The following is a 23678-nucleotide window of genomic DNA, read 5'->3' as shown; positions in this document are numbered from 1 at the left end:
GTGTGTGTTACGCCGGGAGATGTCCATGGCTATGACCCAGGCCTGGGGCTCTGTCTGTGCTGGGGACAACACTCAAGTGGAATGTGTGGCCCCCTGTGCCCAGAGACACAGAGACACATCCTGCAGCTCAGCTGCTCCGAGAGCATCCCGCAGATTTCCGTCACTGAAGGCACCAGGAGGCAGGTACAGTGCCCAGAGGTCCAACCCTAGGCTGAGCTGGGGCGACTGCAGAAAGCACAGACCCAGGACCTGTGGCCTCTGCCTCCTAAGAGAGAGCATGTGTGATGTGCTCGTGCACGGAGCCCAAGGCCCTGCTCACAGACCCACATCATTGGCACAACCTCTGGTACCAGAGAAAAGGCCCCGTTCTTGCTTTAATTTCATCCTATAAAACTCCTTGAAAAAGTCATTGTGTTCATTAAAGAGGGAGAAACTGTCATGGAAATTGTCCCACATGAGCAAGGGACAGTACCCAGAGTCATGACTCCAGGTTGCACCTGCCCCACAGAGCTCTTCGTCCTATTCCCACCACCACCACCTCCCCTCCAACCCAGTCAGGACATTCTGACAGAGCTCGAGGAAGGCCCTCTGCTCTCCCCACCTGCCTGCCAGGCCAGTGTGGTACTCACAGCGTCTGGGAAGACCTGACACTGGACCTCCCCTTCCCAGGAATTTTCCCTTCTGGACAGGCCTTCCTCACCACGTGCTGTGGGCCATCCCTGCAACTTGGACCAAGGGCAGAAGCCTGTCCCTCTGTATGTGGTCAGGATGGACGGTAAGAGAGCTGGACAGAGGGAAGCCCCAGGGAGGGCTGCGGCTCAGGACCACATGTGGGTAAGGCTTGTCCTTACCTGGTGTGGACATTGCCCCCGCAAGCAGAACCTGGTGGGTAATGGGTGACACCTCCCCCATGGGAGGCTCCCCAAGAAGTGCATGTGAATTCTGACCCCTTGCTTTTTTAGAAAGTTGAATTCTGCCGTGCGCAAGTTCAGGGATGGACAGCCTCTGTTGTATCCATGCACTAGGAAAAACTCTCCCCAGGCCTTGCAGGTTCAGCAAGATCCCTGTCTTGTTCTAGGGACTGGCTTCCTGGGCCTGACCAGACCAGGTCATGAACTACTGCACTCTCTTGGCCTGCCCCTCAGGGATCCAGGGCTCCCAGGCCAGGAAGCAGGTGAGCATCACAGCTGCCACCTGTTGCCTCTCTTCCTCCTCCTCCACCCTTCCCAGATCCCAGCACAAATCCACCTGAAGAGTGGCTACTCTTCCTCATGTTCTGAATCTTGCCCAGGAAAGTCAAGGGAAGGACGTCTGAGCTCTCCTTGGTTGCTGAGCCTCAACTCCACACGCCATGGGGATCTGTCTCCCCCAGAGCCGGGCATCCAAAACCCTACAGTCTGCCTCCAGACCAATGATACACTGGCCTTCCTGGTGACCCGTGAGCATTACCCCGAGTATGACCTGTGAGTGTCCAGAGAACACCACCCTGCCACCATCAAGGCCCTGGGTAGGAAATGCTCCTGTGCCTGCAGCCACTTCCAAGAGACAACACCCTCCTTCCTTTCTCCATCCCCAGGGGCCACTTCTATAACACCGTAGAGGAATTCGACTGGGGGCGCTTCCGAGCCCTGGCTGAGGAGTCCCAGCTCCAAGATCAAAGCCCCTACCTCTTTCTGCAGCAGTTCCAGCAGCCTGGGATCTACGTCTTTCGTCTGAGCAGCAATCGGCATCGGAAGATGGTTTGTCTCTGATGGTTTGCCTCATTGAAGACATTATCCCACCATCCCCCCTCGCTTTAAAAAATACTGCCTCCTAACCATCCCAGACAGATCTCTAAGGAAGGCAATGCCCTGGATGCTCCGATCAAGGTTTCAGTATCAATCCTAGCAGATAATTCTGGGGATGCCAAAGGTTCACTTGATAGCAGCCCACCATGTGATGTGTAAAGAGGGGAGGACTGTGAGGATGACAATACATTGTGTATCTAAGGACATCCAAATGTCTGGCTGTCTCTCACGGCTCTCCATTTCATTGCCCCCTCCCCTTGTTTCATCCTGAAGGCACACATCCCAAGCCCATCTACACAGGCTCTTATCCATGTGACCTGCACATGATGCCACCGCCGATCCAGGGGCACTGTCTTGGTCACACACAGGATCTAGCATCTCCATCCATCAGCACAACTTCTAAGAGGTTGTGCTGACCTAGCCCCGGAAGATGCAGTCAGCTCCCCAGACAGTTACCTGATGTGAATTCATTTCCCAGGGAAAACCCAGATTCTGCTCCCCCCAGGGATGTACAAAGATCTGGACTGCTCGGTTACTGTTGACAGGCCTGGGTTCCCACTCTGTCCCCTGCCAGTCTCTGGCAGTGAGGCAAAGGCTGAACAGACTTCTTTCCACCCAGTACATCCGCACCCTCCCACCAGGGGGCCAGTGCTTTGGGGAAGGGCCCTTTGCCTCCACAACTCCCAGGTATCTGATCCAAACTGGCATCGCCAAGATACCCAGACCCCCGAAGAGGTCTGGCTGGCCCGGAGTCCTCGGGGGGACTGTCCTGCTCCTGGGACTATGCCTGCTTCTGTTGGTGAGTAAAGCTGTGAACAAGTAACATCTTGACCGCTATGCAACACCACCTCTCCAATCCCATGTGAATGGGTCTTCCAGTCCCCGTTTGCAGTAGGCATGACAATAGTTGCTAAGATGAAAAGTGACGAAGGAGGAGCCTCAGGCCTCCAGTGGTCAAAGTTTAGGAGGAAGAATAATAGACAAGGAAACAAATAAATGTCAGAGAGTGTTACAGAGTATGTCCATATAAAGTGTGTCCAGGGTGCCCTGGCTGCACAAAGGAGAGATTGATTGTTCTCCCTGAGGGGCATGAGGACAGAGGACAGACTTTCACAAAGTCTGCGATCCCTGAAAGAGGCTTGAAATATGAGCTGTATAGGAATGTGGTCCCTGTGCTAACAAAGGGATTGGTGAGCTGGAGTAGGGGGAGGGTAATCCATTTGGGAGGAGGAGTGGGGATGAGAAAGGGAGTATTGTGAGCAAAGGCACAGAGGCGTGAAATGGCATTCACCTGCTCAGGAAACCAAACATGGTCCCCTGCAACTGGAGCTTAGGCTGCAAGGACAGGAATGAGCTTGGAACTGAGAGAGAGACCAAATTGTGGGTGGTCTCAAGGGCCCTGCTAAGGAGTCTGGACTTTATCCTCTAGGCAGTGGGGATTCATTAGGAATTTTTAGCAGGGGAGAAACCCTGGTAAGAATTTTTTTTCTTTTTTTTGCTTAGGAAGATTGGCCCTGAGCTAACATCTGCTGCCAATCTTCCTCTTTTTGCTTGAGGAAGATTTGCCCTGAGCTGACGTCTGTGTCAGTCTTCCTCTATTTTGTATGTGGGTCACCACCACATCATGACTCATAAGTGGTATAGGTCTGTGCCAGGGAAATGAACCCGTGAACCCAGGCCACTGAAGGGGGGCACGCAAACTTAACCACTAGGCCACAGGGCTGGCCCCCAAGACTTTTATTTTTACGCTAGCAATAGGGTGGAAGACAGAGATGGATTAGAGAGTAGAAAGCTACAAAGAGATAAGCTGTTAGAATGGTCCAAACAAGAGAAAACAAGGTGCTCCCTATCCAAAGCTGAGCAGAGAGCTTCCTCCTCTCAGAGTCTTCAAAAAGGATGCTTCTCCCTCAGTTTCCCTTTATGTTCATATCATCACATTATGTACCTTGTAGATTCAGTATCAGAGCCTGAGCTGGGCCCGCAAGGCCGCTCCTCACCCCACCTTCCGGAAGCATCAGCAAGGATACAACCTGGCTGCCTACACTTTCCCAAGAACTGGGATGACATCAGTGAGGAGAGGCCGGTCACACCCAGACTCTGAGACCCCCGGAGTTGAGGGAGGTCACGGTGAGTGACAGACTTGGGCTAGAATCCCCGAGGGGCCCCCAAATCCACCTGGCCGGCTCCTGCTTCCTTTGTCCATCTTCCTAGATTACTCATTGTTCCAGTCCTCTCCATTCATTCAGTCATTGGCTCAGTAAATATTTACTGAGTGGCCACTGTGCCAGACACTGCCAGGTTCTAGGAGCACACAGTGCAGAGAGGAGTAGAGACATCTAAATACAAACTTTCCAAAAGAAAGGTACAATCACCGTGAACAAAGTTAGGAAACGACCAGGACTACGTGGAGGAGCGGATTGCAGAAGGCGTTACATGTCCTGCTGAGGGGTTTCACCTTCTACCCGTCTACTCGAAGTCTGGTCCCCAGAGAGCAGTGCTGGAATTTATCCTTCTCAAACTTGAATGTGATTATTAATTGCCTGGGACCTTCTGCTGCAGTAGGTCTGGGATGGACTTAGAATTCTGCATTTCCACCAAGTTCCTCAGCAAAGCTACTGCTGCTCATCCAAAGGCCACACCTTTAGTAGCGAGTCTGTGTCTAGATGGTTGAGGGTCTGCAGGAAGCAGACACATTGGAGATCTGTAGAGAAGCTCCTATTTGCATTTCAGGAGGATGACCCTGCTTCCCTTCCCCCACAGAGGGGAGCTGGGAGCCCGAGGAGCAGGTGGACCTGGAGTGGTTTGACACGGAAACCTTCTTTGGGATCCTGCTCAGGCAGTCTCTGTCAGTGACAACCAAACTCAGCCAGACCAAGGAGGAGGTGAGTGGAGAAGCCAGAGAAGCAAGTGGAGCCAGAACAGGTTTGTCTATGGCAGAGTTGGGCCATCGAGACTAAAGAAATCCTCAGTCCGTGCATAATGAAGCAGGAAAACAGGAGAGTATACGGGGAGGGGATAGAGAAGATTTCTGGTTAAATTTTGCACCGATAGGATGAGACCTAGGGCCTCAGATCAATGGTAGGAATCTACCAAGGCCATCTCTGGAGTCTCTTAGATCCCCATTCCTGGTCCTTAACCCAAGTGGGTGAGAAATTCAGGCCAGCAGGTGACAAGGGGCACGAGCAAAAAGAACGCACTAGAAGTCCAAGTGTCAAAACTTGGCCACGGGTTCCCCAGGCAGAAGGTGTGAGCTGGGACTTGCTGGCATCTGCCTGGACTGGTCCTCACCCGTTTCTTCCAGGCGGCAGGGCATTTTTTCCTCTGGAGTCCCTCCACAAGCTGGCAGTAGGGGGCGCTGCGGTCAAGCAGGGAAAGGGGCTGGGTGGCTCAAGGATCTGAGTGCCGGCGAACTCCCTTCTCTCACAGCTCAAACTCCTCTGCCTCAAACTTGCGAGCGAAGCCCGTTCTGTCCGGCAGCTGTGGGGTGCTCAGCATCGCATCCCAGCCTGCACTGACCAGCTTTTGGGGAGCACCCAAGGAGAGTGGCAACAGGTCGGGCTGTGTTCATGCCTTCCCATCTGGTCCCTTGTGCCCAAATGCAACTCTCCCCATCACTGAGACCCAGACTCGGCGCTTAGCACCTCTCCCACCTGTTTCGTCTCCCAGGCCCCAGGGGTTTTACCCCCACCCTCACCCCTGGGGATTTCTCACCCCGTTTGCCACTGCTGCCATGCCCACCCAGAATGCTCTGGAGTTCCCCGGGGAAGCTGATGTCCGGTCCCCGAGTCTGCTGTCCCTGGAGGCTGTAGCCGCTGCAGGTAAGCAGGCAGTTGTCTCTGACCCCAGGCTGCTGAGATGGCTGCCAGGGCTGCGGAGGAGGAGGCCAGGCAGAGGGGGCACCTGGCAGGCGAGTATGCGGCAAGCCTTCGTCGCCAACTGAAGCTCCTTCGCCAGGACCTCCGTGCAAGGCAGGAGCAGTGGGGCTCCTTCTGCTCAGCACTGAGGACGGCTCAGCGGCTGCTGAAGGCACAGACAGGCTCTAGATTGGCAAAGTCCTCCCAGGCTGGGCAGAACTCAGCAGGGTGTGTACCTGGTGAATCTGAGTGTGGCTTCGTGAGAGCTGGTCTAGGGAAGGAACAAGTGTGGCTTTGTGGGGACTTGGAACTGGCCACAACAAAGTGTCCTTTTCCCACCCCTAATTGCCTCTCCCACTGATGGGTCCTCCCCCATGCCCTTGCAGGGATGTCCCCCAGCTGGATGCTGTGCTGGGCCACCTGTCTCAGGCCCTGCTGCATGAGGGTCACCGCCTGAAGGCCTGGGGTGTCCTGGGCACCGGCACTGGGGCGGAGCTGCTGCGACCAGGTGAGCTGAGCCTCAGCCAAGGCCCCCCAGGAAGGCTGGCCCTGCATTCAAGGCAACAGGCCCTGCAGAAACTCAAATCTCACCCTTAAGAAACCCTGCAGGGGAGGAAGGGAGGAGGAGGGGTAAAGACAGTGGAAACCCCCAAGGTTGGGAGGGGCTTCCTGTACTGTACCCTGGGCAAACGTCTGTGTTACAGAAGAGGGAGCCTCGGAAATGGGAAGAACAGAGGAGGAAACAAACAAAACCACCACAGATTAGAGCTTTACATATAACGTAGCACTTCCTGAGAGCAAGAGCCTGGCCGATGAATGCACGGGGCCAGGTCTGGAAAAGGCTGGACTTGTCTGAAAGGAAGAGTGGGAGAAGGATCCCTCAGGGACCCCGTAGGCATGCTGAGTTCTAGGAGTCCCCCGACCCCATCTGGTCACCCCACAGGCTGTCACCACCATTTCCCAAGGCGCTTCCAGTCGCTTCCTGTCTGCAATATGATGATATCACAGTGTCATGCCCAGGATGTGGAGTCCCAACCTGGACTCAGCAAGAGACAAGATCCACTGCCCTCAGGGAGCACCTGCTACACCTTGGTGCTGGGGTGTGGTTGGGGTGGGGTTCTCACCAACTTCTAGTCACCAATGAAGGAAACACCTAGTCGCTCTGTTGGCTTCAGACCCAGGGCTGAGCTGGCCTTCACTTTCCTGCAGCCTCGGCAGGCCCTCAAGGGGGCACCGATGACATCAGTGTGAATCCTGTCACCAAGTTGATGGTCCCTGGCCCCAAATGCATGATGCTTCCAGCCAGTGGCCACGCAGGGTCCATCCCCCCTGGCTATTTCATCCACCCTGACACTGGGCGGGTGCTGCCCGAGGCTGGAAATCTGGGATATGATCTGCAGGAAGCTACTCTGGTGCCCACCACGGACTCCAGTTCTGGTGAGCCCCTGACCACTAAGTAGCCCCAACCCAGCCCAGGGCCCTCTTGAATGAATTCCTAGGGGCACAGCATAGCAAGCAGGGCACTTGGACAGTGGGGCTTGGTGACCAGCAGACCAATAACCACCTTCTCCTCCTTCCTCAAAAACATTCTTGCTGCAGAGGGTGCCATGTTGAAGAGAGGTGCCAGATGAAAGAAAGCAGGTGCCCAAGGCTTCCCTCTGCCCCTGCTCTGCAAGGCTAGGGAGGGAGGCTGGCATGTCAAGGGTACCAACACCTCCTTGTCTCCTTGTCCAGGTGGCCTCCGAACATCAGAAGCTGCCGTCCTCCCCTATGTGCCCTTCCCAACCTGTCCTGCCACAGGCTCCCCTCCAGCCACCCGCCTGCCTGTCCTGCAGCCAAGAAGGACATCTCAGCTGGGGGCTCTCATGACAGACCCCATAACTGGCATCGAGGTGCCCGTGCTGGCTGTGACTCTGCACCCCCAAACGAGGCAGTGGCTCACTCTTGGGGGGACATACTGCAATCCCCTCACCAAGACCTTGGCCCCTCTAGAGTTGGGGGGCCCCATGGAGGATCCAGTCACAGGAGGCATCTCACCAATCCTGGGAGTTGGATTGGATGAAAACACAGGTCTCCTGGCAGCCCTCAATGCTGTCCTTCCACCCTCTCGTCCCTGCCTGGCCTGGCTTCCCAATCCCCTCCTCTCAGCCCCCAAGGCCCTCTGTGTTCTGGTCCACCCCAGCTCCATCTTCCCACCCCTCATCCTCACTCTGGCTCTCACTCCCACCTTCCCTCTCCTTCCTAGCTTCCTTCACCCCTTCCCCATCTCCAGCACAGTGACCCCAGGGAGGAAAAAGAGAACTGAGCTTCTGCAGTAAAAGTAAATGGATGTTTTTCTTTTTCTTTTTTTTTTGGCTGGGAAAGATGCACCCTGAGCTAATGTCTATTGCCAATCTTCCTCTCTTTTTTCTCTTTTTCCTCCTCAAAGTACCAGTACATAGTTGTATATTCTAGTTGTAAATCCTTCTAGTTCTTTTGTGTGAGCCACGGCCACAGCGTGGCTACTGACAGACGAGTGGTGTGGTTCTTCTCCAGGGAACCGAACCTGGGCCACCAAAGCAGAGCGTGCTGAACTTTAACACTAGACCATCAGGGCTGGCTATAAATGGATCTTTCTCAACCAAGAAGGGGCATTCCTCCTTCTGCCACCACCACGTGCTATCCATCTGCCCTCTCCCTCACCTCTTACCCTCCCCATTCCCACAGCTTCTGATCTCCCACCTTGTCACTCTCTCTGCCCTCTGGTCCTAGTTCTCCCTCATGCCTCATCTGCCTGCATCTCTGCCCCATCCCCTTCCCACCTCACTCTCTTGGGTTCCTGCTTCCAGGTCAGGTGCTTGCCCTGGGGGGCCTGCGAGATGCCTTGGGGAACCTCATGCTGCCTGGTGACAGCTTTGTGGAGCCGCTGAGCAGGAAGATGGTCCAGCTCCAGGGGGCTGCCCAACAGGAGGGCCGGACATTGCCCCACATGGGAGGGCCACAGGCCCTGCTGGATGCCAATGTGCTGGTGGCCCAGAGGCAAGTGATTACAGTGCTCCAGAGGTACCAGGAGAGGCCAGGCTCCAGGATCCAGGGGCTTCTGGAGGCTGCCATCAAGGACATGAGACAGGCACTGGCCTTGAGTCTACACCATGTCCTACAACAGGCTCGGAGACTGGAGAGACAGCTGGAGGCAGCAGATGGCATCAAGGCCAGCGGCGGCAGGATAGGTATGCACTGATCCAGGAAAAAGCTCTCAGGTCCTGAAATCCCAGGCCCAGAATGACCTGGTGTTTCGGTGCTCGTCAGCCTATAAGCTCAGGGACAGGCCTGCAGCCCCCTGGCTGTGCACACAGTGACCAAGGGAAGAGAGAAGGAATTCAGTGACTTCATGCCCCGACCTCTTGAATGCTTGGCTTTTAACCTCTGTCTTTCAATCTCTTGCCAATTCCATTGGGTCTTATACTTTATGTTTATAAAGTGTATATTCTCTTGTTATTTCATAGGAATCCTCAAATATAGTAACATATTATGACACTCATTTGACACTAGGGAATGTGAAGTTCAGCGAGTTAAGTGATTGCCCGACCAGGGTCCTATCGCTGGTTAGCTGCACAGCCAGGCCTGAAGCCTGAGTCTCCTGAGTCCTCAGCTCTCTTCTCACTTTTGTTCCTGCAACAGCCTTCAACTTTCCATTAATAAGCTCAGGAAAGGAGCCCACCCAACTCCTCTGCCTCCCCCACGGCACTAATACGAGGAAGGGCAGGGAGAGGAAGTAAGAGCGGTATCTTCCTGGAGCTCATCTCAATCCCTCTTTCCAGAGGCTTCTGCCCATGGGGTGACAAAAAAGAATGATGATTTGGGGTCAGAATTTGAGTTTGAAGAAGTGCCCCACCATTTACTAACTCTTTGACCTTGGGGAAGCTGTTAAACCTTGCTCTGCCTCTGCTTTAGCATCTTTAAAATGAGGATAAAAAGTGTACATACTTTAGAGACTTAGTTGTAGAACCAAATAAAATTTAATTTACAGAGAGTTCTTAGCTCAGCCTCTGGCACATGGGAGGTGCTCAAGAATATTTGTTCCCTTGTTTTCCACCTTTTCCGTGTGGCCTGGAAATGATTCTCAGCTTCCTGAAAGTCCTGATGCAGCTCAATTCTTCCCTTCTGAATTCAAAATGCTAAGCTGGGCCCCAAAGGAAATGATGCAGTCTTTGTAGGGGAGCCTCTCTGGTCAGGGATGTGGCCCTTTGAGCCTGGAAAGACCCTTGGTGTGACACTTAACCCTCCACTCCTCCTCTCTCTGCCCCCTCCCTCTTGTGTTAGGGATGATGTGCTATCCTGGGACAGAGCTGTGGGTCCCGGCCCTATATGGGATGGAGATCCCAGACCCTGAGGGCTCAGGGCTCATAGTGCCCATCCTGGGCATGAAGAGTGATGGGAATTCTGGTGATGCCACACCCCTGGCAGGTTCAATGGAAGATGCTGATGGCAAAGGTAGGAGGGAGCTTGCGGCCTCTGAAAGCCCTCGGGAGATCAGGAATGTGACTTAGCCCTGGGGGAGAAAAGTCTGTAAAGTTCAAGAGGGGTACCCTCAGTCTGTTCACTCATGAGCCAAGGAATGGGATCATTCTGATGCTTCCGCTAGGGCTGCTGAGAACCAAAATAAAGGTGCTCAGAGATTCCAGAACCCCAGTACCACAGGTCATTTATCCCCCACTGAGAAAATTGGGTCCTTAAAAGACCAGCACTTCAGAAACTCAAGAAGCCCTCTACTCCAGCTCAGAGCCCTTCAAATGGTAGGAGGGGTTCTAAGGGTTCCTTTAGCTCCCTTCCAGCCATGTTTCCTTCTTCCCATGGCTACCCTTCTTTCTTTTTCCCATCTCTGCTTACTAAAGCCGGTGACGGGCTTGGCATCCCACAGGTCTTGTCCCAATCTCAATTGGGGCTCAAGCCATAGACCCGTTGACTGGGGAACCTGGTCCTGTCATTGGTGCTCAAATGGATCCCTCTGCCGGAGTGGTAGTGCCCGTTGTCCAGGTGCTGGAGGCCTTACCTCGAGGAGTGAGAGACCCTGATCTGGTATGTAGGAGGAGTTCATTCCATTTATTTCTTTGTTCACTCAGCAACTACATTTCGAGAACCTTCTATGTTCCAGGAACGGTGTTAAGTGTTGAGATGCAAAGACACCTAGACAGGGCTCCTATCCTCAGGGAACTGACTGTCTGTGGGTTCCAACCATGATTGTGGTTCACGAGGGTGTTAAGGGAGCCCAGGGGACAGCCATCTAAACCACATGGAGGAGAGTTCAAGGAAGGCCTCCCTGAAGAGGTAATACCTGGGCTGAAACCCAAAGAAAGAGTCAGAGAAAGGCCTAAGGGGCCAGCAAGCGTAAAGGTGGCAGGTGGAGACCACGAATGTTCCAGGATCATGAGGAAGGCATGAGGCAAAGGCAGCAGGTAAGGCCAATGAGGAAGGCAGGAAACAAATCATGAACAGCCCTCTGTGCTTGGCTAAGGCCGAGAAATGTGACTTCTCAGGAAAGTCATGGGAGCCCATTAAAGGATTCTAAATTGACACGTGATGTGATCAAATATGAATATTTTTAAGACTTTTAAACTTGGGAAATATGCAACAATACAAAAGGAAAACAAATTATTCATAATCCTACTACATTTTTATAAGTATGCAAATGAAGAAGCTCCCTCCTCCCCATTCCTCTCACTCCATCCGCCATCAACACCCATCCTAGTGCTCCCATATCCAGACACTACTCACCTCTCCTCCAGTCTCTCCCACCAAATGCAGCCACTATTAACAGGTTGGCACACCTCCTCCCAGACATTTTTGTGCTTATGTATGTGTATATATAATCAGCATTCTAGAAAGTTCCCTCTGGCAGCAGAGGATGGATGGGAGCAGGGCCAGACTGGAGCAGAAAGCCCTGTCAGAAGGTTATTGCAGTAATTCAGGCATTGGCAGATTTTCCCCAAAAAGACAATAATTTAGGGTCTGCCCATATATTCTCAGCCGAGTTACAGTCTCAGAAACAAAGATGGATGTGTTATAAAAGATTCTCATTAGAAGCCAAGAAATGTAAATTCTAGCCCCAACTCACAGTTTCACAGATGAGTAGGAAGGGGTAATATGAGGGGGGTGAGAACAATTTCCCACTGCCGCGTGCTCATCTCCCCTGGCCTCCCAAGAGAGAAATGGGAGCAGGGAGACAGGTGACTCTGGAGAGTTCAAGTGTTAGAAGGAGAGAGAGAGGGACCGGGAGCTTGAAGAAGGTTTTGCCATCTACAACCAAGTCATCTGCCTCACCAAGCTTAGTCACGGACACCCAGGGGTGGAAGAGGCCCATGTCTTGAGAAGCTTTGGGGATCTTCAATCAGACCACTTGGGGCTGTGAGGAGAAAAAGCATATGAGCCCTAAATAAGCTAAATGTTGTAGCTGGACACCCTGGAGAAGGAGCTGAGAGCCCGGGAGCAGTACTGGCGCCGCCAGGAGCAGGAAGAGGTGCGGCTAGCAGAACACCTGTGGGACCTGAGCCGGGAGCTCCTCTTCACTCCAGGCAAAGACCCCAGGCCGCAGGTGAGGTGCAGAGGCACCCCCTCACAGTTCCCACCCACCCGTCTGCCCAGACAGCACAGGTTTCTCTTGGAAGTGTGGAGGCCTTTTCTCCCTGTACCACAGGAACAGAATCTATCTCAGGGCAGATAAAGTCCCAAGATTCCCCAACTCCAGGCCCTAGATTTCAGCTACTCCTAAGTGTCGCAGCAGGATAGAGGGTGGGGAGGAGGGGACAACATGAGGTGGCCCAGCCCACAGCTCCTGCCTCCCCATTCATGGCCCTTTCTCTCGTGCTTCCTGTCCTGTGTAGCTGAGGGCTGCTGAGGAGGCCTGTGTGGCCCTGGAGTCCTGCTGCCTGCGAGAGACCGAGAGGAGAGCCAGAGCTCTGAACACGCAAAGCGGCCCAGGGCGAGGCCTGCTCTGTCAAGGTGGGAAAGCAGCCCCAGGGCCCAGACCTCCAGAGCAGAAATCTCCTGGGAGCGGTGCCACCACCCACAGCTTCCCAGTTGAAAATCCCTCCTGCTCTCTGCATGTGCTCATCTCCCAGGCTCCCAGCTAGACCCTGGCTCTACCCTGGCAGGTTCCCCTGGCTCCCATAAACTCTTATGTCTTTGCTTCTCTTCCCCACCCCCAGAGGTGGCTGCTGCCATGGGGCCCTTTTCTCTGCCCCTTGCAGGAGACAGAGAGGAGTGGGAACAGGAGGCACAGGTGGTGCTGGGCATGCAGAAGGTCCTGCAGAGTTTAAGACAGGCAGCAGAAAAGCTCAGGCAAGCAGCTGGCTGGCTGCAGGGCCAGGAGGAGGAGATATGGCTACAGCAGAGTAGGAATCAGAGCCCACAGATCTGGAACCGTCCCAGGAAGGTAAGGCTCAGAAGCTGACAAAGGGACTCACATAGGATGAGTACATCCTCCCATGTCATCACATGTGGCTCTTCAGGACAATGTAATGTTCAGGGATGGGTGGACCCAAGGAGCAGTGGATGGACTAGGAGGGGAGCAGGAGGAAAGAGAAAGACACTGCATTTTAATTTGGACATCTTATTTCCTGTGTTCTAGGTGGTTCAGCATCTCTCTGATGAATTTCAGGCGGTGGTGAGAGAAAGACAGAGCTTCCTGGATAGGGCCCTTGCTCAGATGCAATACCAACGGGATCTGAGCCGCCTCCAGCTCTTGCACACTCAGGTACTGACCTCTGGACTGGGTCAAGGAGAGCTGTACATCCAACTTTAATGGGGGCTTCAGAGAGAAGCTCCCAGAGCAGCCACGTGGGACAGGTGGGAACCACGCATGGAACTAGGTTCTGACTATTTCATCCTAGATGGTCGCCTCAGGAACCCCTGTGTGTTTGGAGAACTACCCTGGAGACATATTTTATGGGACAATCACAACTTCTCTCAGGGACTGGGCTGCGGCCTGCCCGCTGTTGATCCCCTTCCTGAAGAGCATCACGGCAGCGCTGGTGGGAGCTCAAGGCCGTGGCCCAGGATGGGAGGATCAGGGGCCGGGGACAGGTAAGGCTGATCATGGGTCCAGTGTTCCCTTCTGCTGCCAATGCTGATCATGTTTTGATGAATTCTAATACTACAGTTAGGGCTTCAGGCACCATAAGAGTGTGGCATGGTAGTCTCTATAGGAAGAAAATAAAGAAACCCAATGTATTGGTTATACATCACTATGTAACAAACTACCCCAAAATTTCCTGGGTTAAGACAACAAACATTTTTTTATGTCACACTTTCTGTGGGTCAAGAATCTGGGTGCAGCTTAGCTGGGGCCCTCTGGCTAAGCATCTCACGCATCAAGACGTCAGGCCAGGGCTGCAGTCACTGCAAGGTCTCACTGGGGAATCCAAGTTCACTCTTATGGCCGTTGGCAGATCTCAAGTCCTTGCTGGCTGTTGGCCAGAGAGATCAATTCGTTGCCACATAGACTTCTTAGGACAGCTCACAACATGGCAGCTGGCTTCCTTCAGAGCAAGCGAGAGAACGCAAAAAAAATGTAAGCCACGGTCTTTTCATATCCTGACCTCATCACTTGTGCCATATTCTATTCGTTAGAAGCAAATCATTAGATCCAACCTACACTCAAGGGTAGGGGATTACACAAGGGCCTGGATACGCCTGGGGGATCATCGGGGCCATCTTAGAGGCCACCTGTCACACCATGCTATGTCTGGCTCTTTTGGACTTTGGCCACAGTCCTGTGGCCCTACTCCAACAACTATTTTCTTCCCCTCTGTTCAGACACAGATAAAGTTGACATCATGTGGACCTCACCACTCCTTCCCATCCTGAAGAACGTAGATATCTGGTCCCAAGCCTACAAGGAGGGAGCTGAACTGCAAGGACAAGTGCATCACAAACCAGGTAACCTCCTTTCCCTGGCAGCTTCTGTTTGGAATTATCATGGCACACTGAAGGTGGGATAACCTTGGGTTCAATGCTACAACCCCTAGGGACTAGGTATGTCAGAATCCTGCTTTGCCAATCATCATTTCTCTCTACCCTCATCCTAAGATTCCCAAGGGATTTTTCCATATAAGGAATAATAAATAGGAATCACAGTCCCACTGTAATAATAACTTGGCCAGTCCCCAAAAGGGAATTCCTAAAGGCCTTCTACCTCCCCACAAAACACTGAATCTAAATCTTGGGATTTTATCCCATACCAGCCAGCCACATGTTACAAAGAGTCAATGGAAAAGTGTGAGACACGGAGATAGACAGAGGAGACAAAGAGAAAGAAGATCTTGCCCCAAAAAGGGACTCCAGATCGCTTACGAATACCACCCTTGAAATTGAAGTCAGAAGAGAATGTGGCTGGCCTGCCCTGAAGAGTCAGGTCTGTTTCAACTATGCACCTCCCAAGTAGAAGAGGATTAACAGGAAATGAGTGTATCCCCTTCAGCTGACCCTGATGCAGGCTACTAGTAAGCACAGTTCCAAGAACATCTTTGAACTTGACCAGGGGTCAGAAAACTATGGCCCACAGGCCAACTCAAGACTGCTATCTTCTTTTGTATGGCCCATAAGCTAAGAATGGTTTTATATTTGTAAATAATTGAAAAAAAAAGTCAGAAGAATAACATTTCTATGGAGTGCTGTACAATAGGTCTTGTGCTATTCTAACTCTTTGGCTATTTTAGCTCATTTAATCTTTACAACGACCCAGTGAAGTAGATACTATTACTCATTTTATATAAGGAACCTGAAGCTTCTGAATAGGTCAAGTAAGTAGTCAAAAATGATATTCCTAAGGAGGGGTTCAGCTGGAATTCAATCCCAGGGAGTCTTACCCCAGGGCCTAACCTAACCTGCTTCCCCAGATGAAAAATTATCCAACACTAGGAAGGCAATGCCAAAAGGGAGATGCAGGCAACATATTCTGGTGAGTTCCCAGGATGGCAGATCACCGTGTATCAGAGAAGCAAAGGAAGGCTTTGTAGGAGAATGAGGTCTTCTACCATGATGACAGGGAACACTAAATTTGAACTCCAATTTTGCCTCTTGGCTGGCAAAGCCTAAAATATTTACTTTCTGCCCCTTTACAGAAGAAGTTTGCTGACCCCAGAACTTGACCAATCTTAGTATTAATTCCACTTCTCTTTGGAGGAAACTAAGAAGAGTATGGGCAGAGAAGTGGGCCCTCCTTTGAGGGGTCCCACCATTACGTCAACCTTCATTGTGTGATAGTTATATTGACTTTATAGTGTTGAAAGCAATTTTATATACATTGTCTTGTTTATGCTTGGAAACCCAAACTCTAATTCTGTAAGATAGTGGAAGATTATGAACTTATTTTTGTTATAGATGAGAAAACTGATGCTCAAAGAAGTTAAGTGACTTTCCCAGGGTCTTACAGAACCTGGACAAGAATTCAGGTCTTCTGTTAGTTCAGCATTCTTTCCTCTGCCATGCTGCACAAGCCTTTTTTCATTGTCCTCTCAAGAATAAGAAAACAAGAGAGGGGCTGGCCCCGTGGCCGAGTGGTTAAGTTCGTGCGCTCCGCTGCAGGCGGCCCAGTGTTTCGTTGGTTCGATTCCTGGGCGTGGACATGGCACTGCTCATCAAACCACATTGAGGCAGCGTCCCACGTGCCACAACTAGAAGGACCCACAATGAAGAATATACAACTATGTACCGGGGGGCTTTGGGGAGGAAAAAGGGAAAAAAAAATAGAATCTTTAAAAAGAAAAAAAATAGAAAATGGTTAAAGACCCAAAGCCCATTAGAGACAATTTTGTGGGGAACTAAGATTGTTAATACAGCTTACATTTACTGAGTACTTACTGTGCACCATACACTGTTCTGAGTACATTACGTTTAAAGCTCCAAACAATGCTATGAAACAGTAGAAGAAAATCTGTTGCCATCTTTTCTGGACCCTCATTCTGTTGTTCTTTCTCCTCTGTTCCTATTGACTGAAACTCAGTGGCTCTTCCATGAAGATGGGCAAGAGAGCCTGAAACACAGTGCATACAGAGAACAGGAGGGATGGAAGGATGGATGGATGCAAATACACCTTTTCCTAAGCTGAACTGTATTATTGTTGTTGTTACTGTTTTTATCAATATATCATTACTGTACAGAAAAGTCAGTGAAATCGTTACTGGTTTCTCTTGATCCCTGTAGCCCCAAAAAGCCCTTTGCAGGATTTTCCAAAACCTCAGATAATGCAGAAGGAAGAGCTGATAACTGTGCAATCCACAGACCTTTCTGCCAGGGAGTTTGTGGTTTACCAGTATGGCCTCTCCATCCTGCACCTCCTCATCCCCCAGCTTCATGTAAGTCTGGTTTCCGGCCCCTCTGTGAAGCAGTCATCTGTGGAGCCATGAAGCCAGGGTGACTAGGAAGGAGGCTTTGAGGTGGTAGATATTCCTTAGGATTAAACACCTGCAACAGGGAACTTTCTAGTCTCTCCTTTAAGGGGACTGATAGGAATCATTTTACCAATCTAAAGTCTAATCTCTCAAATGATAGTAATAGTAATAGAATGAATTAAGCACTTTGTACATGCCAGAAAATGTTCTAATAATTTGCATGAGTTATTTCATTTAATCTTCAAAAAAACCCATGACATCAATATTATAATTTTTTTTTCTCATTTTGAAATTGAGGAGGAAAGATATAGAGTGGTCGAGTAAACTTACCCAAGATCACCCAACCAGAAGGCTAGCGCAAGCGTAGACTCCAGGAGTCACAGTTTGAGAGTCCTCAGGCCTGACTGCCAGTCTAGTCTACCTCTACTTAGAAGTAAATTAATTCTTAGCATAAATATCAGACACATACTCTTCCCACTGTCGTGTGGTGTATACTGAATCTACTTATCCTATTAGCATTTTAAATTGATGTTCCAATGCTTTTACTTCTCTTTAATTTGGTTGGTGCTATGCAGCTGAGTTGCATGAGAATTTTTTAGCAGAATGATGGGTTTGGGTTTTGGTTTTTGGTTGGTTTTGTTTTTGTTTTTGTTTTTTGCTGAGGAAGATTAGCCCTGAGCTAACATCTGTACCAATCTTCCTCTATTTTGTACATAGGATGCCACCACAGCATGGCTGACAAGTGGTGTAGGTCTGCGCCCAAGATCCAAACCCATGAACCCAGGCCACTGAAGCAGAGGGTGCCAAACTTAACCACTACACCACAGGGCTGGCCCCTGGTTTTGTTTTTATTTGTTTTTTATTCTTTTCAGGCTCCAGAAATCACCCTGAAGATTGCTTCTCATCTTCCTGCCATGGAACCCTCCGACAATGCCTTCCAAGGTTCCTTCTTCTATCAGGTGCTGCAAATCCAGTCCCAGAGATGGGTCGTAGAATTCTAGAGTCTAGCAAAGATAGATGCAAACACAGCAATGTTATAAAACATTTTCTCTCTCAAGTCCTGATATATTTTATTCTCCCTTGGTAATAAGTCATTTAGCTAAGGCATAATAAATGTCACCATGTAAGAGCTTTCTCTAATTAGTGAAATGAATATGTCCTGGCTTGTGCCCGGAGAATCATAATGGCTTTGTGCCCATTAATGAATCTCTGTCACTATCAAGCTGGTGGTTCCAGACTGGTGTTTCCCGTAAGAGTCACCGTTCCAGCTTCAGGAAATCCTGCACAATCAGCATCTTTCTACAGAAAGGGATCTAAATTGTTCCTGTCCGGGTAGTTCCTCAAATATAGAGGTTGGCAGTGCCTCAGTGGAACTCTAAGCCAGTGTATATAGACCTTAAACACTGATGACAGTACATTGGTAAACAATGATTGTGAAAGGAGGAACTGCTAATCATTGTTAGAGGACTGGGAAATGGTTTATACTAGACTACTAAATTGTTAGGGGATTTAATAAGACCAAAAATTACTAAAAAATGCTACCCTCCAGGCATTATTTCACTTGATCCTCAAAGCAGTCTGTGTAGTAGGCAAGAATTTAATCCCATTTTACTGAAGGGGAAACAAACTCAGGATTCATTGAATACTGTGTGTCAGGCACTTAGCCATATGCCTTACATGCATCATCTCATTTACAACTTACAACAACCCAACCCTACGGGGGCGGGGGGTGGTACTCTTGTTATCTCTATTTTATGAATTAGGAAATTCAGGTCCAGAGAGGCCAAGTAACTAGCCCAAGACCACAGTGTTAGCAAGAGTTGAAACTCAAGTCCAGGTATATTTGAACACCAGACTCATTTTTTAACCACTAGTCTGTGCTGCCACCCACAGCTCATTCCAGGGATGGATCTCAGATTCCAATTCCAAATCACCTAAGGCTTTTCCATGCCAACCTTTTGCCTCTTAAGAAAATGAACAAGGGAGTTATTTCAGATCAATTAGGCAAGACAGGAGATTGAGAACTTGATTGCAATAAAGGCATGACAGACAGAGAAAGCCTGAGAGCCCTCTAAGGCAATGATTCTCAAACTGTGGTCCTTGGGCCTCATGCATCAACCACCTGGGGAGCTTGGTAAAAATGGAAATGCCGAGGCCCCACCCAAAGCCCACAGAACCAGAAATTCTGGGATGGACCCCAAGAATAGACTCACTCCCGTGTGATTCATAGTCACACTAAAGTTTGAGAACCGCTGCTTAAGGAAACAATGATTGGAGGACATTGATAAAAGACAGAGATACATGAGAAATTTTGCTCTCAATTTCCCACTGTTTGTTTTCTGTAAGATGAGGGTAGCAGAAAAATTGAGAGACAGTGGAGAAAAAGATTCATTCACAGAGTTGAACTGAAACAAGAATTTTCCCTTTGTCGTCCAAATCTTCCCTTCAGTAAATTTCCATTAAGCCCAGGGAGTCTCTGACTTTATGATTCCAAAAGTTATTTTAAACCATATAAAACTAGAAAAAGAAGGAGGTAGTGGAAATGCTCCCTGAGGCTGACATCTCTGTGTTTGTGTATCTTCTCTGCTTAGAGTGCTGAAAGCACACTGTTTGTTGGGAGAGAGTGTCTGGCATCCGTGGGAAGCTTTGTTCTGCTCTTGATCCACTGCCTGGCCCACATCGCTGCCGAGGACCTCCAGCAGGACTCCAGCCCCGCCTTTCTGAGGTCATTTTACAAGGTATTTATAACACACACAGGGCTTTTTCTTCTCTTTCTCTGTGACTCAGACCCTATTATCCAATAAACGCTTTGAGCTTTGTAACATTTCAAATCTACTTAAGTCCTCTTGGTGGCCTTTGGTTTCTACTGCTAGGCCAGGAAGAAGATTTTCCTGATCAAATTTCCTATGGCGGCATCTAACAAAATGCATGCATTCTGTGAGAATGCTGGAGAGAAGTGGTCTTCCTATGAGCACAGTATCACAGCTTTCTCTGGATATTTCCTTGTCGACGCATAAACCACCACAATTGCTAAAGCAATGATAACCCATATTGAGGACAAGTAAAGATGATAAATCTCAAGTCCCATTTTTCTTTCAACTATTATTTTAAAGCTTTAATAGCACTTGTGTAGAACAGTACTGATCTGCCCCCTCACCTTTTCCATGACCAGGGGTTGGAAGCCTATTTCAGAGAAGCATTCTCTATCACACTGCGAATGTCCGCAGTTTCCCGGGACAGTAAGCTGGACCAAAGCGTAAGCGCTCTTCTGCTGGAAGAGCAGCCCATCTCTGACAGAGGAAGAGATCTCCTCTCTAAACTCATTGAAATGAAGTGTGAGTCTCACTTGGAGCCAGAGTCATCAGAAGAGGTACCTAACTTTATCTTGTGTAGCACATGGCCTTCAGTAAAACTGTCTTCTTCACAGAGTAAATGCCTCAGTGCATGACCTATTCAGACATTTCCGGCCTCCCTAGGTGGTACACTGCCTTGACACTCAGCCTGCTTCTCAAACCACATATGACAATATTTTTTAAATCCTATATTCTACAAGGCAGACAGTGGGTACCTGGCTCTCTGAGTTAAGAGAATTGCAAATGTGACTCCATAGTTACTTAACTTATATCACATAATATATTGTCCATAAGTAAGCAGAATTCCATCTATAAAACTCAGAGACTAAATTTAGATGCCCATGTGGTAGCCTATTTACCCAAACTTACAGTATGCTTTCTGTGCCAGCTTGATGATGGTATTCTTAGTATTATTATTTAAAGCACTTCTGTGAGAATATTATCAACCAGCTTTTTAACTATTAAAAATATAAAATTTAAATATATGATCCTCCATTAAAGGTCAATTCATTCCTGAAGTATAAACAAGAACATATCTTTTTTCATTATTTATATAAAACTTTCCAAGTTGCAAGGCACTTTTATATATATTGTCTCATTTGATCTACCCAGCAATCCTGCAAAATAGGGAAAATACATATTTTGTCATATTTTGCATTTAAGGAGAAATTAAGCAGTTTGCCCCAAATCAAGAAGCTGTTTATAGTGGTAGAGCTGAGACTCGATTCTAGATCTCCTGACTCCTAAGTAAATGTTCCATATACATCTCCCTGTAATCAAATCTCCATTAGTTACTGAGTCACAGATTTATTTTGTGGTTGATGTTGATGGTGATGTTGGTCATCCAGATCACAGAATTCTGTTACACCTACCTCCCGCAAATCACAGAGATGGTCAGTTCTCTGTCCTCATCCAACAGCAGCATTTACACATCTGATCCTTTTCTCCTCCTTGATATATTTTCTTCACTTGGCTCCCAGGACACCAAGCTCCTCTGGTTTTCCTCCTACCTCTCTGGCTGTTCCTTCTCAGTCTCCTTTGCTGATCCCTCCTCTTCTCCCTGGCCTCTTAATGTTGGAGGGCCAGGATTCGGCCCTGTCCTCTTCTCTTCTTTGTCTATATTTGTTCCTCTTGGGGATCTCATCCAGTCATCCAACTTTAAATCCCATCTATATGTCAATGACTCCCAAATTTTTATCTCCAGCCCCAACCCAACTCTCTAACTCAACTCATATACCCAACTGCTTACTAGCCATCTCCACTTGGATGTCTAATAAGTATCTCAAACTTCAACATGCCTAAAACCGATCTTTCCAAACATGCTCCACTTGAAACTTTCCCCATCTCAGTTAATGGCAACTCCATTCTTCCAGTTTTTCAGATCAAAGTCTTCCTTGAAACCTCTCTCTCCGTTACATACACCCCACAACCAATCCATCAGTAAATCCTGTTGCTCTACCATCACAGCATGTCCATAATCTGACCACTTCTCATCACCTACATGCTACCAGCCTCGTGCAAGCCACCATCCTCTCTCACCTGGATTACTATACTCACTAACCAGTCTCTCTGAGTCCAACCTTGCCTCTCTTCAGTCTATTCTCAGCACAGTAGTCAAAGTGATCCTTTTAAAATGAAAATTGGGTCTGCTCAAAATCCTGCTGGGCCTCCCCATTTCACTTAGAGTAAAAGCCAAAGAAGCCAAGTCTCCCTTGTCTCCCACCCCCTCACCCACTATTCTCTCCCTCATTCACTCAACTCCAACCACACCTTCCTCCTTGCTGTTCTTCAGACACACCAGGTAGACTCCCCTCTTAAGGGTTCCGTCTGCCTGCCATGCTCCTTCCTCTGAGTCGGTGGTTCTCAACCAGGAGCAATTTTATCTCCCAAGGGACATTTGGCAATGTCGGGGATGTTTTTGATTGTCCTACTCAGAGGAGGGGTTGCTACTGTTAACTAGAGGGTAGAGGCCAGGGATGCTACTAAACATACTACAATGCATAGGACAGCTCCCACAACAAAAATTATCCATCCCCACATGCCAATAGCGCTGAAGTTGAGAAACCCTGGTCTAAGGAGTTAGAGCATGCCTGACTCCCCTACCTCCTCAGGCCTTTGTTCAAGTATCACCTTCTCAATGAGGCCTACCCTGACTTGCCTGTCTTAATTTGCAACCCTCTTTTCTTTTTTTTTTTTTTCTATTTTTTATTGTTTTCGGATGTACGTCATATTTCAAATTCTGGATACATTACATCATGTTCACCACCGGAACACTAATTATAGTGCATCCCCTCACATGTGACCCAAATCACCCCTTTTGCCCTCCCCCCTCCCCCAATGGCAACCCTCTTTACCCATGTTCATCAACTTTTTCTTACTCTGCTCTACTTTTTCCTATATCACCTCCTAAGACCTACACTGCATAATTTACTTACTTTTCTTCTCTGCTAGAATGTAAGTTCCATGAGGGCAGAGATGTCGGTTTTGTTTCTTGATGCAGCCCATGTGCCAGGCTCAGAGGAGGCTTTCGATATATTTACTATGTTAATGAACATAGTTCATTAGTTCATAGTTTATCTGGACCCTGATGCTATAGACTGAAACATTCCAATCTACCAGAGCTAATTATTAGGTAGACAATAGCAAACATTGATTACACACTTGCCACATGCCAGATGTTCTGCTGAGAGTTTTACATGCATTATCTCATTTTTATCTTCCCCATGCTCTTTATTCCTAACTTAAAGATAAAAAAAAAAAAAATTGAGGCTTAAAAGCGTTAAAAAGAATTTCCCCAAGACAGAGATGGAGGTAGAATGTTAGTCCAACCACCGTCTAAGAAGAGGTGTCATTTTACTTTAAAAGTAGAATAGTATGTAATACTCTCAGGTCCACATTCTGGCTGAGAATATCCAAGAGTACTTCACAGAAATGGGAGCAAAGATAAAACGTCTGTCCTCCACACTCTCTACAGTATATTAAGAAAAACAAAGATCTTCTCCTCTTCACCCATATGGAACATTTCCTGAAGAGCATCCTCACTGCAGAGCAACAAATCCCAAGAAAGCCAAGAGATCAATTTGGGGGTGAAGACATGGTGAGATGCCCTTATGATCTATAGCACTAAGATTGTACTTTGCTGTACACTTTGAAACTTTTTATCGTGTATGGAACATGTCAGCAGAACAAAGGATTGGAAATCAATGGTGATATGAATAAATTACATCATCAGTCACTTTATTTAAGAGCTTTGCCAGTAGCAACAGATGGTGGATCTTAGATCTCAGAGTTAGAAAGAACCCAAGAGATCATAGA

General features: G+C 48.9%; 1 protein-coding gene and 2 long non-coding RNA genes across 6 annotated transcripts in view; 2 read left to right on the top strand and 1 right to left on the bottom strand.

The window, feature by feature from the left end:
* The first annotated feature begins 3709 nt into the window (after positions 1-3709).
* Positions 3710-6146, top strand: LOC139041222 (uncharacterized). Of its 2 annotated transcripts, XR_011496046.1 has the most exons (4): positions 3710-4669; positions 5214-5339; positions 5634-5869; positions 6028-6146. It is a non-coding gene; the product is annotated as an uncharacterized lncRNA (long non-coding RNA). The 2 variants fall into 2 exon arrangements; XR_011496045.1 differs by having other exon boundaries at positions 5214-5869.
* Positions 6147-12920: 6774 nt separating this feature from the next.
* On the top strand, positions 12921-13781 carry LOC139041096 (uncharacterized). The gene is made up of 3 exons (XR_011495698.1): positions 12921-13052; positions 13248-13373; positions 13510-13781. It is a non-coding gene; the product is annotated as an uncharacterized lncRNA (long non-coding RNA).
* Positions 13782-13787: 6 nt separating this feature from the next.
* BTG4 (BTG anti-proliferation factor 4) overlaps positions 13788-23678 on the bottom strand; it is a 64634-nt gene continuing 54743 nt past the window's right edge. For 2 of the 3 annotated variants that reach the window (XR_011495697.1, XR_011495696.1), the window contains exons 5-6: positions 16481-18014; positions 13788-14157 (exon numbers count right to left, since the gene is read on the bottom strand). Coding sequence is in view for 1 of the 3 variants with exons in the window: in XM_070490317.1 (XP_070346418.1) it covers positions 17859-18014 (156 nt within the window). In the remaining 2 variants the exon portion in view is untranslated. Of the gene's footprint in view, positions 18015-23678 lie in introns of all 3 variants that reach the window. The other variant, XM_070490317.1, reaches the window with a different exon arrangement.

Source organism: Equus asinus, chromosome 20, assembly GCF_041296235.1.
Source record: "Equus asinus isolate D_3611 breed Donkey chromosome 20, EquAss-T2T_v2, whole genome shotgun sequence".
Taxonomy (NCBI): domain Eukaryota; kingdom Metazoa; phylum Chordata; class Mammalia; order Perissodactyla; family Equidae; genus Equus; species Equus asinus.
The sequence above is the reverse complement of the archived record's forward strand: the minus strand, read 5'-3'. Positions and strand labels throughout refer to the sequence as shown.